The sequence below is a fragment of the Hippoglossus hippoglossus genome, chromosome 24 (genome assembly GCF_009819705.1).
Source record: "Hippoglossus hippoglossus isolate fHipHip1 chromosome 24, fHipHip1.pri, whole genome shotgun sequence".
Taxonomy (NCBI): domain Eukaryota; kingdom Metazoa; phylum Chordata; class Actinopteri; order Pleuronectiformes; family Pleuronectidae; genus Hippoglossus; species Hippoglossus hippoglossus.
Window position 1 is genome coordinate 18117919 of NC_047174.1, and position 15532 is coordinate 18133450.

Here is a 15532-nt window from a genome sequence, read left to right on the forward strand (position 1 = left end):
CACACACACACACACACACACACACACACACACACACACACACACACACACACACACACACACACACACACACACACACACACACACACACACACACACACACACACACACACACACACACACACACACACACACACACACGTGGACTGACTCACAACAGAGGTATTTCTTTTCTGTTTTTTCACGGTGTCCATGTCTCTTTTGAAACTGACTTGGCTTTTTGCAGTTTGGCCTTTTTGGCTGTAACCCATCCAACAATAAACTGCTCCACTCTGGAAGACCAGAGCCAGTTCTTTCCAAGCTTGGGGAGGATGATAAACCCTGGGAAGCTGAAGCAATACGAGCGGAGCCATGTAAATGTTAGTGAGGGCTCTTCCAAGCCTGGGTGGGGGAATCCAGGGGAAGTCCCTACTATGAAAGAGGACGAGAGAGGAAGAAAGAAAGACAGAGAGAGAGAGGTAAGATAGGGCTGAGGGATGACCCGAGGGTTTGTTCAGGGAGAAGAGCAGCTGGCTTCGGACGGACGGACGGAAGGAGCATGGGGATGGAGGAGCTCTGGGGAGCATTCCAGCTACATCTGCATCCTTTTCATCGCTCTACACCGGGCTTGTGATTTTCAACTCACACCATCTTTTTTTTTTTTTTTACCTACCCACTCAATTTATAACTTTGTGTAGCACTGTCTCACCCTCCCACTGCCTTCATAAAACCATTTTTCCCCCTAATTTGTCTCCTACTGCCTCCCCTCTCCCTCTCATTCCCTTTCTCTCGCTCTCATTAATCAGCCATCACTTAGGGTGCGGTGCAGGAGATGCAGACTGCTTCCAGCCCATATGGAAGTGATCAGGAGGGGGCAGGGAAGAAAAGCAGAGGCCCCACAGACAAGAGCATGTCCCTGTTTTACCACTGAGTGTGTTGTACCAGTGTTTGGCATTACAATCAATTTACTGACATTTTCAAGGAGAAATGATTTGATTACAAGCTTTACAATCCACACCACGCTATCTATCTATCTATATGTAGGACAGACCAGATACTGTGTCACACGTCAAGCTGTGATGTAATGGATGCGACTGATGATGCTTTTTATTATCAGCTAATCTGTTATTTTCTTTATTCAATGACATTTAAGTTTTCACAGCCTTAAGTGACACCTTAAAATTGCATGTTTTGTCCTCCAATCCAATCCCCTTACAAAACACATTTAATTTACAGCTGCCTGCTCCCTAATCTCCTCTCCTGAGGGAGCTGCGATGGCCCACTCGAAGCTTATCGTCCGCCACTAAGCTTTGGCTTTTTGGTATCTGAAGCTGAGTCCGTGGGGCTGCAGCAGATAGAGTGTGTGTGTGTGTGTGTTTTTTAACCTTTCTGTAAACAAAAACCACAAGAGCAAATATGTAAGGAATTAAGTGTCTCTCTGCTCTGATGTCAACTGCAACCATTAGCATCTGCCTAACCTTGTGAGACTGCTGGATTTCTCACAAGCGGCTGTGTTCACAACTGTTGCCCTGAATTCATCCCTCCGTTTATCATACTTTCTTCATCTTCCTTTAAAATTAGGATTCTGGTTTACCTTTCTTTTTCCAACATATACAATAGGAAAAATGTAATATATCAAAGTGACGAGTGGCCACAACATCTCAGGAAAAACCACCTGTTTAATTCTAAACCACTAATCCAAATATCAGTGTGTGGTTTGTATAGAATTGAGCCACACCACAAAACCAAGCTGTAACTACTCAAGAGACTGAGCAGGCAAAAGCTAGTCACTGGACAGTGAGAGGTGGTAATCAACAGTCCAGCAACACAACACAGGACTCCCCATCACCTCCCCTTTCCAACCCTGCAGCCTTTTTATAGGAAATGCAAACTGATTTGTCACCCAGGCAACGCAGCTTTGCGTGGGCGAAGGTCTGCTTGCTGCTAAAGAGAGCGAGGGGTGGGGGGTTTCCGGTGGAAAGCACATGTATGATGTGCAGATGTGCATACGTGTACCTGTTCACCATTCATTCACGAATAGATGTTTGACTGCATGGAGGTAACCCACTTTCAGCTTTGCTGATAAACAAACAAACACACACAAGATATGGAGGAGCCATGAGAAAATACCCTCCACTCACAAACATGACTCATCCACTCTACCAGATGGTGGGAGAGACAGGAGAAGACCAGCGTGTGGCATTATAGCAGTAAAGACACCTGAAGTGTGACAAAGGATCCACCATCACTATCAACTAAATATAACTCAGCACAGCCCAAGTGAGACTGAGACTGTGTCTGTGTGTGTGTGCATGTCTATCTATAGTTATGAGGGCCAATTTTGGTTTAATGCCATCATTGTGAGGAAATTGTGACGTTGTGAGGACATTTTGACGTTGTGGGGATATTTTGGCTGGTCCTCACAAATTCAATGGGCTGCTGGTTTTAGGGTTAGGGTTAGGATTAGGTTAGGGTTAGGATTAGGTTAGGGTTAGGCATTTAGTTGTGATGGTTAAGGTTAGGGTAAGGGGCTAGGTAATGCATTATTTCAATGAGTGTCCTCACAACTATAGAGAGACGTACGTGTGTGTGTGTGTGTGTGTGTGTGTGTGTGTGTGTGTGTGTGTGTGTGTGTGTGTGTGTGTGTGTGTGTGTGTGTGTGTGTGTGTGTGTCAGGTGGACAAGCAGGCCCTCCAATCCGAGCAGCGACTGCAACCTTGAGAAATGGAATGATCATTCTCTGCTTTACTTCTGAAGGCAAAGGCCAACATCTGGTCAATACGAGTGAAACAAGGTGTTCACATATAGCACCTCAGCAACTGTGTTAATTAAGTGTCTTGTCTGCATTTTCACTTGGGTTTATATGTGGTTGAAAACATGCTGATGCCAGATTAACAGTCTATATACAGTCATGCCTTGTCTATACTACTGCAGATATTATTTTAATTGAATATTTTCCCCTCGGTTTTCAAACAAAAATGTCCATCCTCACAACCTTGGTTTTACAACATATCTTAGTCCAGACGAGAACACGTGGTGATGCTAAATTTAACTGCAAACTGGTAATTAGACCTAACAGTCCTACCCAAAGGAGAGAAACTGGTATATAGCCACCATTGTTGTTGTTGTTGTTTGTGGTGCATGCTCATTACACAAAACAACAGTAAACAGTAGTAGATGCTTAAAATAAATTGTAATGTCATTATTTCTCCAAAGCTCAATTTGACATGTACACACGGACACACAGAAAACAGATTTTTTTGAAAATCTACATTTTGGAACACGTTGGCTAAGATTCTGAGTTCTAGTGACTTAAAACGCATGTTTGCATTCAGTGTAAGAGAGAAAATATCACTGTCATTGTTAGCAATCCTGCTCACAAAATGTGTTTGTTCTCAGTTTAGTTCTCAGTTATCCAAATTAACCTTTGGCCTTCTCGGCTTGGAGTAGCTAGCAGTTATAATCTGCTTAATTTGAACTGCTGGGGAAGAGTCAAGCAAAAGCTGAGAACAAGGTAACACATCAAATCTGTCGATCAAGGGAAAAAGTGGCTCATTCAGAGACTGTTCTCCAATTTAAATGTTATCAGATCCAGATGTCTGCAAGGACACTTCGTGTGCGCAAGCAACTGAACACATTTCCTGTTCAGTGAGGAGGCGTGATGAAGATGGTGGAGATTCAACTTAGGCACACGCTGCTTTGAGGAGACTACTGCCGTGCTGCTGATTGCTTGGCATGCCTTAATCCAGCTTGCAGCTATACAGCGAGAGCATCATCCAAACAACTTCTCACAAATTACTCATTACACAAATGTACCACGGTCAGGGTGGGGCCAGTTCAACAGAATAATTCTGTGTGTGCGTGTTTTATAAGCCCTGCTGTTGCAAAGTCCATGCCCTCAGATTTGTAAACTGTGCCCTCGGATCCATGTGCTCAATAAACTTGGTTTGCGGGTGAAAACCTCAGTAGATACAGTGCTACACAATGGAAAGAAACCCTGGCATCTGCACGCTGTAAATTGTCCGAGCTGCACCGCCCTCGTAATGTGGTACGGTGTTTGACCTTCCAAGTGTGACGTTGATCTGATGAACGGTTTTCAAAAACAGACAAATATTAACATTCAGTAGAAAGAGGACAGAGACTGAGCCAGAGACTGATTGATGGCAAAGCTCATTCTTGGGCAGAAAAACGTAAATGTACAATATGTTAACCTCAGCCACTAGGGGTCTCTCAATCAACAACTAAAGACCTATTTTGGTGTTGTCGTGAAGCAGGGTGGGATCATGGGAACTGTCACTTGTGAAGACCATCATCATTTACCCACGGACCCCTACATTGAACAGAGCATACAACAACACCTCAGCTATATGTGTGATTACAAAGTAGCAGAAGAAGCAGTTTGAGTGCCAGTTCTAGTTCTACACCATTGTACAGCGTGGCTGTGGCTGACAACAGTCAACAATAAATCATTTTCTTATTAGGCATAAACCCTCCTCTTGTGTGTATCAGCTACAGGTTAGGCCTAAGCTACTGTATTTTAATGTTGGACATAACAGTGGTACTTTGAGAGCCTAATAATACTGTAATATATACAGTACAACAGTTCTTCTTCGTTGTTCCCTAATTATTTCCTCGTCACCCAATGCAGGTCATCATGGAATTAAACATTTATTGCCCAGTAATTACCCGGACCATCGACTGTCCTAGTCAAGCACCAGGCTTCTTTAATGAGTAGTTGGGCCTGATTCGCTGAATCCTCCTGGATTTAACAAGGCTTTGAGAAAGTCACTCAGAAACCATTAGCGAACTGAAGACACAGATCCCAGAGGAGGGATCCACAGGTGCCCCCCCTCCCCTCTCTCCTTGCCATTAATGACTCTGCCCTTTTCAGCGGTGTGGTAATAAGAGCCGTTGTTATCTCCCCCTGGGGAGCAGGGTGGGAATCCCCTCAACAAGCCTGTCTGACCTTTCATTAAATAAAATGGCACAATCTGTCAAATGGGTTACAAACGGGTCACAGAGAATCTAAAGAAAAATTGCAGGACACATTTGGCTGCCTTCTAATGCTGACTTCTGAGAACACAGTAGGAGCAAATAGAAGTCATATCAAGTGGAAAAGTAGCTACCATGATAACGCAACAACTCTCACACTTCTACGTTTTAGTTTTTAAAAGCATCACTGTTGCTATGTTCATGCCTGTTGTCCACACTACTCTGGAGTATATGAATAATCTATAGGCGAGGGACCATATTTTGGGGTCGGGAGATAGCCGATGGGCTCCGAGATTGCTTCTTTATTGGTTATCATAACTCATGACTCTACTACCAGCAGTGAATGCAAAAACGTTGCTAACACTTTGTTTCAGTAACATTGCCATTAGTCCATGAAAAGAAATCCCTGATCTTAATTTTAAACATTGCTCATTTGTAGTATTTTCTGCAAGTAAGCAACCAAGTGCAGAGTAGAAAATCTGCCTCGTCTTTCCACCCTAATGCACATGACCAGTGTATGCAAATAGTCATGTGATATGCATTGTCAGGTGCGTTAGCCTGGGCGGACATTACTTCTGACATGGAGCTAAAACACTAATCTGGACAGAGTTTGTTTTAGTAATACTACGTAGACTGAGGTGGGAGACAGTTGGAGACATTTTAAAACAAACACTGAAAGCTACACCTGATACAAGACACAGTTTTTCCCGCTCATTCTTGGCAAAAAGCCTGAAAACTAGCAGAGGCATTTACTTTAACACTTGATGCATAAAAGACCATGACACAGTCCAGACTCAGTTTTCTGTTGGGACAACGGTCTGTGTGACAGTGTGCATGTTAGCATGTGTTGGGTCAGGGGACATGTTAACCATGCATACACACTGCGCACACACACTGCATAGTGTATTGCAGGTTGCCCGGGGCTCCGGGTGCAGGCCGCGTGTTCATTGGGAACTTGCCACATTTTACAAGAGTCCAGTCACGTTTGCATTCACACAGGAGACAGGGGACACATTGACCGCAGAGCAGGTCTGGACTGGACCGAACAGAAATCAGCTTTCACTCCTCGTACAAATTCAGGGAGAACCAACAATCGAGGCCTTCAGATGAACAGTATTCACTTGTGTTTTTTTAACCACAGTCAGAACACAACGGTGCAACAGGGCACTGCTCTCAAAGCTCATAAAATACCTGTGAAATTCACCTGGTGAATGGGACATTTGTCCCTCTGAGGCAACCATAGATGGCTTGTAGGAACTTAAACTGCTGTGTGTCACCCAAAGAAAGTCACAGAAAATCTATAATTAAATCTGAATGATATGATTTAATAAATTACACAATTAACATTAACATTAACAATTATGTTAACAAAATATTAATTTATATATTTGATAAAGTCATGTCTAAAAAAAAGACACTTAAGTTCATCAGTATTGGTCAAACTGCATTTTAATGGTGATATATCAATATATAGTATAATATTACCTTTCAGTTCAATGGGATGACAACAAATGTATAATTTCACTGCCCAAGTCACATTATCATACTGTACATAAAATGATTCTATGGTTCATTGTAATTGTAATCTTTATATAATAGATATCACGTGTTTTCTACATTCAACTGCTTATTTATCATCAGTTTTGAATACTTTTGTTTTTATATTAATGTTTTTCATGCATTTTCTTTCATTTTCTTTTTTTTAAATCCAGACTGTTTACCTTCTGACACAAAGAACATCTCTTTTCCTTGCTATTCATTTCTGACGTTTCATCACAGTGGTTTTAATCACTAAAATCAACATCTCTAGCACCAGTGACTTTTACATGAATGTAGCACAAGCGCTTTACATGAGAGGAAACGTCAGCGGACCTCACTGTATGTTTGTGGGACTTTGCGGTGTTGTTTTTGATCTGTAAACACCCTCCTACATAATGTCGAGCATCAATCACCTCTCCCTCCAAAGCACGACACACACTGGCAATACAATACAACACACACACAGACACACACGGACTGAAACAGTAGACTGGTTTTCATTAGTCTAGACACAAGACTGACAGAATTCATGCAGAAAGACTGACAGACCAGAATAACAAGCCGAGCTCACCTTATCCATCACTGTGGCTTAATGAAAGGGGAGACAGGTGAGTGACTGGTGAAACATGGGATTTTTATCTGATTTCCAGTGTTTTGATGTAATGTTGAGTCTGTGCAGAAACACCACACCGCTACAACATCTCTGTGGCTGTGGTTCAACATCATCATTCTTCCTGTTGGCCCTCTCTGATGTTTGAATCCCACTCAATGTAAATGCTACTTAGAGAAATTCAGCTAATTTAAACCAGATTTAAAATGTCTGCCCTTTACTTTGAAGAAAGAAAAGAAATCCTGGTTAATTGTCCCTTCTTTTCAGATCACCTTTGACAAAAAAAAAAAAGGTACAAAAGCTACAGACCAATTAACAGAGATTGTTTGATTATTGCTCAAATAATAGGAAATAGATCTAACACTGCACCCTGTTTTCAATCAGTGTGTTTAGATTAGTATTTTAAAACCTGCATTCATGTCGGATTAAGAAGACTAGACGGCTGCTGCAAGGATATTGTGGCATGAAGGTTAAGAGTTCATCCCTGGAGCCTTGGACCTCCACAGGCCTGAACACAGCACATCTAGTTCAAGGACAATCAGTCTTGTTGGTCCATCAGGCCATTCAGAGTTCAGTTTGTTATATTCCCTCATTTGACAAAGACAAATACAACCTGCCAGTTGGCTTCACTTAATGCCATGTTTTCAAAGGATTACTCCCTTCAAGTGAAGATAATACTCGGCCCACTGAGCATACGAGAGATGTATCAATAATTAAGCACCGTCTCCTTGTTTAACATTATGTTTTACGGCAGCTAAATGCAGAAGTCAGCGCTGTTTTGCTCACTGAGCCCCTCACCGTGCCCTCGGGGAGACAGGAACCTGGGCATGAGAAGGGGAATCATACAGAGCGCTTTCAGAGAGGAAAATCCTTCTCCCACAGCCAGACCCCCTGAATTCTTACTTTCAAATGGGAGACAAAAAGAGAACTTCTGCAATGACCACGGATCATCAATCAACATCTGAAATTTGTCCTGGCATTTATTCAAAGTAAGAAAAGTCCAATTGTCTGCTTGTTACTGATTGTGATAAATGTCATTTGTCATTAGATGTCCTCTTATGGGCATTTCACTGCTGTGCGATTTGTTAGATGTTACTTTAGATAAAGTTGGTAGACAAATGATAATAAATCACAGATTATATCAACAATGTCATTGTGTTTCTCTCTGTATTTCATACAACTATAACTCCTTCTGGTCTGGAGGTGAATTATTTTTTGTTTCTGTCTGAACCAACCATGTCCTCTTACATCCTCATACAACTACACTGCAACAGCAAATGCATTTTGTTGAATAGTGACTTACTACGTCAAGTACAATGTAGAGGTGTAAGACACTAATCTATATTAATAATATTGATACTCTTGAGCATCATGATATTATATATTGTGATACTGTATCAATTCTTAAAAGGACTGCATGCACACTGCTCACAGGCAGTGGTTCATTTTGATGATGATTGATGATACTAGCAGTGTTGACATCAATCTTAAGTCGTTTAACTCTTCCACTTCAACAGATTCTATACATGATGTGTGTTCTGTGATAGTTTTGCCAAAATCAAAATTCTAAATGAATTTCCTTGCTTATACAGTATACAAATCCAAATTGAATCACGACGATTGTATCATGATACATTCCACAACGCCAGATTCTTGCCGAGCCCTAGCATGACAGTTTGCATCTGTGGTTATGGTTACTCGAAAAAGCTCTTTTGGGTAATATTTGTGATTTTGGTTACATTTAAAAAATAAACTATTACATAAGACAACAAGCTTTCTTTATTATTAGCCTTAATCTTTCTCTTAAACTTAGCATTAAGTTAAAAGAAAATCTACACAACCATTTGGATAAATAATTACATAATTAAATAGTTACCTGTAAAACGTCTTTGTTGATGCAATTTAATTGTATTCAATTCAATTCTGAGGAGACATTTTTCAGGACTCTGAATTCTTAACTTGCTTTCAAATATGCACCGAACACCAGATAATCTCCTGAAATAATGCGGAGAGGCTGTATTTGAGAACACAGTAGTCTGAGTCAGAGGTCCCTGTCCATGTGAGAAGCAGGGACTTATATCTTGGGAATTTTCAGCGAGCTGGAAGCAGTGTGCTTGGAAAGAGAACAGGATTGCAGGACTTTTGTTGATACAGGCCGGTGTGTCTGTGTACTGTAAACAAAAACACGTGATCCCTGCAGTGGAATTTAGCGGGAGGCAGCTCCACAGCAGGTGTGGTCAAGCTGATGCTTAAAATCTGATAGTGATGGGAAACACACATCAACTAGGAATACAACCTGGGCTCTACTCTATGTAAAAGGATTGGGATTTCCCTCTTCTTCTATTAACCTGCTACTAAAAACATCATCAGAAACACTCACTCTTGGGGCCTTGAACAGTCAATGATCAAAAATTAGCAGCATGATAAACAGACGCGGTCCTTATAGAATGAACACAACAAGAGCATGACACTGTGTCAGACGCTGGTGAAGAAACACAGTAGAAGAAGCCACTTCAATGACAGATGGTACATACCGGTGATTTTCCATTTTGGGGGCTAGTGCACATCTCTGATTGAGGATGAAGCTGGAGGCTTTGGACTGTGGACCAGAACACTGGATCTGTATGTCTCCACACAGCCTGCTAGCTGCTACCTCCCCCCCGCCTGCTGAGCTAACCCAGCCAGCCCCACTCGTTGCTTCTCCCCTACCAGCCTTTCCCTTCCGTGGCTCTCCTCTCCCAGGCTCTCGACACCCCTCGCTTCCTCTCTTTCACTCCGTGAGGTAATCTCTCTCGTTTCTCTTCCTGCCTACCAAACAGCTTTCTCCATCATCCAAAGCAGGGTGCCAGCCTCCGACCCCCTGCCTCCCACCTACTCTTCTCAAAGCCCCAGTGTCAGGGTGATTCCTCCCTTATTCATACGTGCGTGTAAGCGAGGGAGCCAGCGAGCAAGCGCGCGCGGGAGCCTTTCAGACAGTCAGCCAGCTGTGATTTTCCCATGGCAGCGGCACCAGCCAGCAAACACATACACACACACGGTTCCAGTCCTGGCTTTTTGCCGCCGTGGGCACAGTATAGGGGTATCCAGGCAACAGGATCCTGCTTCTGCACAACTGGCTCCTGCGTTCTCTGAGCTCCAGGGCGAAGGTTGTGAGGGTGCTGGTCGGGGGCAAAACACTGCGTTGGTATCACACAGCCTGGCACGGCTCAGCCCAGGAAGGTTCGAGCAGGGGTGTATGATGGGAGGCGAGGGGGGTGTCCTTCTCTTCTTTAGCTCTCCGTCAATTTTCTTTCTCTGGCTTGGCTCCTGCTGCTACATCTGTCTCATCTCTCACTTGATCCCTCTCTCTTTCATGTGCTTGTGGCTGCCTTCCTTCCTCCCTCCCAGCTCCTCGCTCCGCTTTTATCAGCGCGACGATCCACGCGCTCCTAATCTCTCTAACTCGCCACACACCCACCCAACTCATTCCCTCTCACTCTCTCCAGAACAATTACTGCTGAGGAGAGTCGGGAGGAAGGGAGCAGCGAGAATTACTGATGTTCGGTGGCATTGGAAAAAGGATTAGTCAAGCCTTGCTCCAGCGTTTGACGGAACCACAGACCTGACAGGAGGGATTCTCCTTTTCACAGCACACACAGACACACTCGCAGGAACACTGCAGCGTTTTATTTTAACTGTCTAAATATGGTGCAGCATACTGGAGTCTTCTGCGTGACCACACTACGTATTCATTTTCGTTCTCTCCGTTTCAGCTGTCATCAATTTGCATTGTTCTGATAAAAGCACGCAGCAAGATCGAAGTCAGAGTACAGCTGCATGGGGTTCAGTATTAAAACAATATGTGTACATCAGTCATCGGCACACTCACTGGTATCTCATGTGAATTCATTATTAAAGCACAGTTTTAATATCTGACTCTTGTGAGGCACTATCTATATTTAGAGGATGCCTTCAGTCAAACTTTTGGGCTTTCCCTCTGAGCTCATGCTTCCTGTACTGCAGTCCTTACTGGGTTTTACTGGTTGCCATGCCAACTCTTTCGGTAACTTGGGAGCTTGTTGGCCACTTTTTTCTCTCTCTTGTACGGTGCTTTAGTGTGGATTAGCATTGAAAAGCTTATGCTAAATGCTAACTTTCTGCAGTGAAAATGACATTAAGTGACCAGGTGAGATATATGAATTACAGATCCTGTTCATGACACTCTACTGTGCACAATAAAAGTTTGACTAAAAAGGTATAATATGTAACTTTTCCATCACTAAACCTCTGTTCTATGTGTTGTTGAGTTATGTTCTTACACTGTCCCAAAGGTTTCCAGGCAAACCTAGAGAAATAATTTTGTAATATTAATCAAGGTAGTGGTTCATTTCATTTGATAACTTGTCAATGGCCTTATCTTCTTTGCACATGTGTCAGCATCAGCAAAAAACATCCAAACTTTTGTCCACTTTTAAGCCATTTTCCAAAACTGTTTTAGATTTTGGATTGTTTTAACTAAATATTTTAATCTTGTGAATAATGTGTTGTCTAATGACAGAATCTTATGTTATCAGTGAAAAAAGCTGAGCAAACCTTAGTGGTGGCTCAGAAACTGCTTTAATCAATGTTTTTTAAAGGATGTGCGGATAATTCGGCTCCTGGTACAAACCTCCTGAAACATTAAGACAGAATTCTAACCAGGAGACACTAATCGCTGTGACGATCCCTGAATTACCTGTAGACACATTCAAACAAAACAAAAAACATTTAAAATCAAACTCCATTACCAGGAACAGATCAATTGTTCCATACTCACACTTCTGAGACAAACAACAATCTAAAACCACAGTTTCTGCCTTACAAATGTAACATAGGCAGAGCACTGAAGCTCAGAACACACCCTTAAACAGGCTCATCGTCCGAGCAGTGAACATTAAAACACAAAAATGTATCATGTCGTAAGATAGAAGAGCTTTGTATTCCTTCCTCATCCAATTATGAGCAACGCTTCCCGCTTCACATCTTCGATTTGCATGTAGCTTCGTCAGCAGCGGTCACTGACAAAGGATCAACTTGTTGAACACATGATTACGGATTAAACTTGTTATTCACCCCGAAGGCGACAAATTGTAGAATGTAAATGTATGTAAAAGCAGCCTTTCTTGTTCTTTTCCCATTGGACAGCAGGCATGAAAAGAGCCATAATAATAGAGTACATGCCTATCAGCATGTGTGAGGGCTGTGTTGTTTTCATGGTAGATGCACAGCTCAGACCACGGGTATATGGACAGTCAGTCACATATTCTTTTTTTTATTTTACTACCACCTCGTCCGCCTCTTGCTTGTTCTCACTCTCTGTGCTTTTACTCTGGTCTCATGCGAGTTATGTGTGAGCGCCGCCGATTAGGTGAGTCGAGGATATTGGCCGTTTGCCTTCTCTTATTGGTTAGAGGGGCAATGCTCACTCAAAATGTCTAGAAGGGAATATCGCTGCCCTGCAGCCAGGCTGTTCAATCAGTCTGGGTCACACAGGCCCTTGACAGCACCTCTGCATTAAGAGTGTGGAAGGAAAAAGAGGTTCCATACTAAAGCACAAGAAAAACTGTCCGAAAAACTGTCTGGCCTGTACATATAGGACTGGGCACTGACACACAGTATAACAGACATAAAGTGACAGGGCCGCGAGGGAAGGCTGTTCCAAACTGTTGAAGGTCGGAACAAAAACGGCTGGAGGAGTTTTAAGCATTTCTGCCTTTGTTCAGCACATTAATGTACACGCTGACCCTGTGAGACAACAGTGTGCTTAACTGAGCCTTCAACGTAACACATAACTGACCGTCACGTGTACACGCACATCATAAATCTAAGTAGTTAGATCAACTTATTAATATGTTCTTCTAATGTATCCATATTCCACCATTAGAAACAAATTAATGTACCACACTAATGCACACATCTTTTAAATAAGGCTTTTTAAAGGCAGGGAGAGGCAGCGTGTGCGACAGGAAGCGGGCCGTGACGGATGAAAGGTCTACAACGAGAGCCGTTTGTCACACTTCACTTAAGCACACGCTCAAAGGCTGTCTAAACACCGCACACACATCAAGAGCCATTACAGTCATTTGGAGGGAGAGGACGACGGAGAGGGATGAAGAGGGAGAGGAAAAATGAGAGAGCGCGGTGTGAGGCACCTGTAATAAGCTCCCTGCCGCTTTTAGCAGCACAGATGATGTGAGGGAGGAGAGGGGGGAGGAGGAGGGGAGACGAGGGTAAAGACAGATGGAGGGAAAAAAGAGCGTTGAGTCATCGGATAATTCCATCATAGTGTCCATTATAAATGGATAAGTGGTCGATTGGACCTAAAGAATGGCCTGTGGTGACTTTGTCCAAACTTGTTCTTTTTCAAAGTGACACATTCTGATGTTTTTCATTTTATTCACTCAGTAAAATAACATTATTTACCTTATTTAACAAGATTAGCGAGCAGTAACAGCAGCTTCTGATATGTTAATCTGACTGATCATTTACATTTTATTTACATATTTTATTTAATATTATTATATACAGTAGGTTTTCAAGTGAATAGGAAAGTGGGAGCAGGCTATTGGGCCCCACTGTACTTAAAAACAGTCCCATCCTATTATGTGACTTAACTTAAGGTCCATGCCTATAATACATGTAGTGTAGGTAAGTAACAAGTAAGTGAAATGAAGTGAATTAAGCCATTTCCAGACATGAACTCCGGTGAACATCCGTACAATGCGGTCAGCTCTCAAACCTCTTTGTGTTTCCAAGTTGATATTTTTGTCAATGTCTTCTGAATGTATGGCACCTTTTTGTCATCCTGAGAAATTTACATTCTTTTAGTTTTTTTACAGTTTTGTTTTATGTTAGAACTTTTATAAGTGCACCCACAGTGAACCCTCCGGAGAATCTCCTGCTGTGTTCCCACATGGGCTCATGCATCCGGAGTTTTTAAGAGAGGGCTGGTTAGATAATCTCCGGAAATTGAGCCTCTGACTCAGACATTTTCGTTCTGACATACAGCCCACTGTATGTGTTACGTGCATGTCTGAAAACAGATTTAGAGTCAGGTTGAGTTTAAAGGTGAGTGAGAGAATGAGTGTAAATATGCCAGTAAAGCTGTTTTAGGGTGCTCTTACAACAACGTTAACAACAAACCGGTGTATTTGCCTGTTAAGTACAGTGTCAATTGAACTCTTGAACTCTCGTTCCTCCCTCAAGCAGGTAATTACAGGTCAAATCAACAGATTTCAAAACATTTGAGGATATAAAAGGGCCAAGAGTGCAGCAAGCCATTTGGAAAAAATACAAATGTAAGTCAACCACTTTATAAAATAAGACATTTAATAGTGTACAACAATGCCTGAAAATTCCAAGCATAAAGCTTAAATTGATATAACTTCCAGAACGTGACGTTTTTTTTAACAACACCTAATGAAAGATGGTTAGTTAGACTCTGATGGGGGTTAGTTTTTATTCTGAAAGCAAATGGACCAACAATAAGATTTTTATGATCAACAGACACGTGATTTTAGCACAAATTTTAAAGCTAAACAACTATTATAGTATTAAGAGGGAATATAAATCCATCTGCTTATTGTGAACTGTCCAAAAAGCAATGCTATAGGAAGAGAGCCGCATAAATGTAGTATAAATGTATGCAAATTATTGGGTAACCATGGCAACACGTACAGTATGTGCATCGACACGGGAGTGTAGAGATTTTTTGTTTCCTTTTAGCCCTCAAGACACCAGATTTGGATTTGTCCACACTCCACTGGGAACATTTGCAGACTGATGATGCAACAGCTGACAAAACTGTTCAACCAAAGTCTTTATAACTTCATGTTTAAAGCTCCTGGGTTTGTTATAAAACCCAATGTGAACAAAAAAAAACTGAAAGAATGTGTGAAAGAGTAAAAACAATCCGACAGCAGTGTTATTGTGTTTTCTTTCTTTCTCCTGATTTTACTGCATATGCTCTATATACATTTTATAGAGGTTTCTGGCTGTTACAATAAGTTACAATATTTCATAGCTACAATATAAAAAGCTGCACACTTACTAACTACAAACAACAGTATCAAGGTCAAACAATGTAGATTACATTGTTTCTATCATCTATCATTTAGCACAGTCACCACACATAGAGGTCAGCATACTTACAGCAATAAATGCCGGCTGAAAAGATCAATGATCCAATAATATTAATATCCCACTTCAGCAAAATGAGGAATATGTGAAGACAGGATGAGTGGAGGATGTGTGAAGAAGATGGACACACTGTGACAGCTCTGTTAATAGAAAGAAAGGCAGCGGGAGAAGAAAGTAATGGAGGCGAACAGCAAGACGTCTTCGCTTCCCTCAGGCCTGATGCCATTTCAGGTTGTCTCACCGCGGGAGGCTGCA

The 15532-nt window shown here is 42.0% G+C and overlaps 1 protein-coding gene across 6 annotated transcripts in view; it reads right to left on the minus strand.

Annotated features, from left to right (window-relative positions):
• Positions 1-15532, minus strand: part of enah (ENAH actin regulator) — a 125929-nt gene that overhangs the window by 70170 nt on the left and 40227 nt on the right. Inside the window, exon 1 of one of the 6 annotated variants that reach the window (XM_034579273.1) lies at positions 9655-10512. The exons of 3 other annotated variants lie outside the window; for them this stretch is intronic. In XM_034579273.1, the coding sequence (XP_034435164.1) occupies positions 9655-9668 (14 nt within the window). In that variant the 5' untranslated portion in view covers positions 9669-10512. Of the gene's footprint in view, positions 1-9654; positions 10513-15532 lie in introns of those variants that run through there. 2 more of the 6 variants (XM_034579278.1, XM_034579277.1) reach the window with 2 other exon arrangements.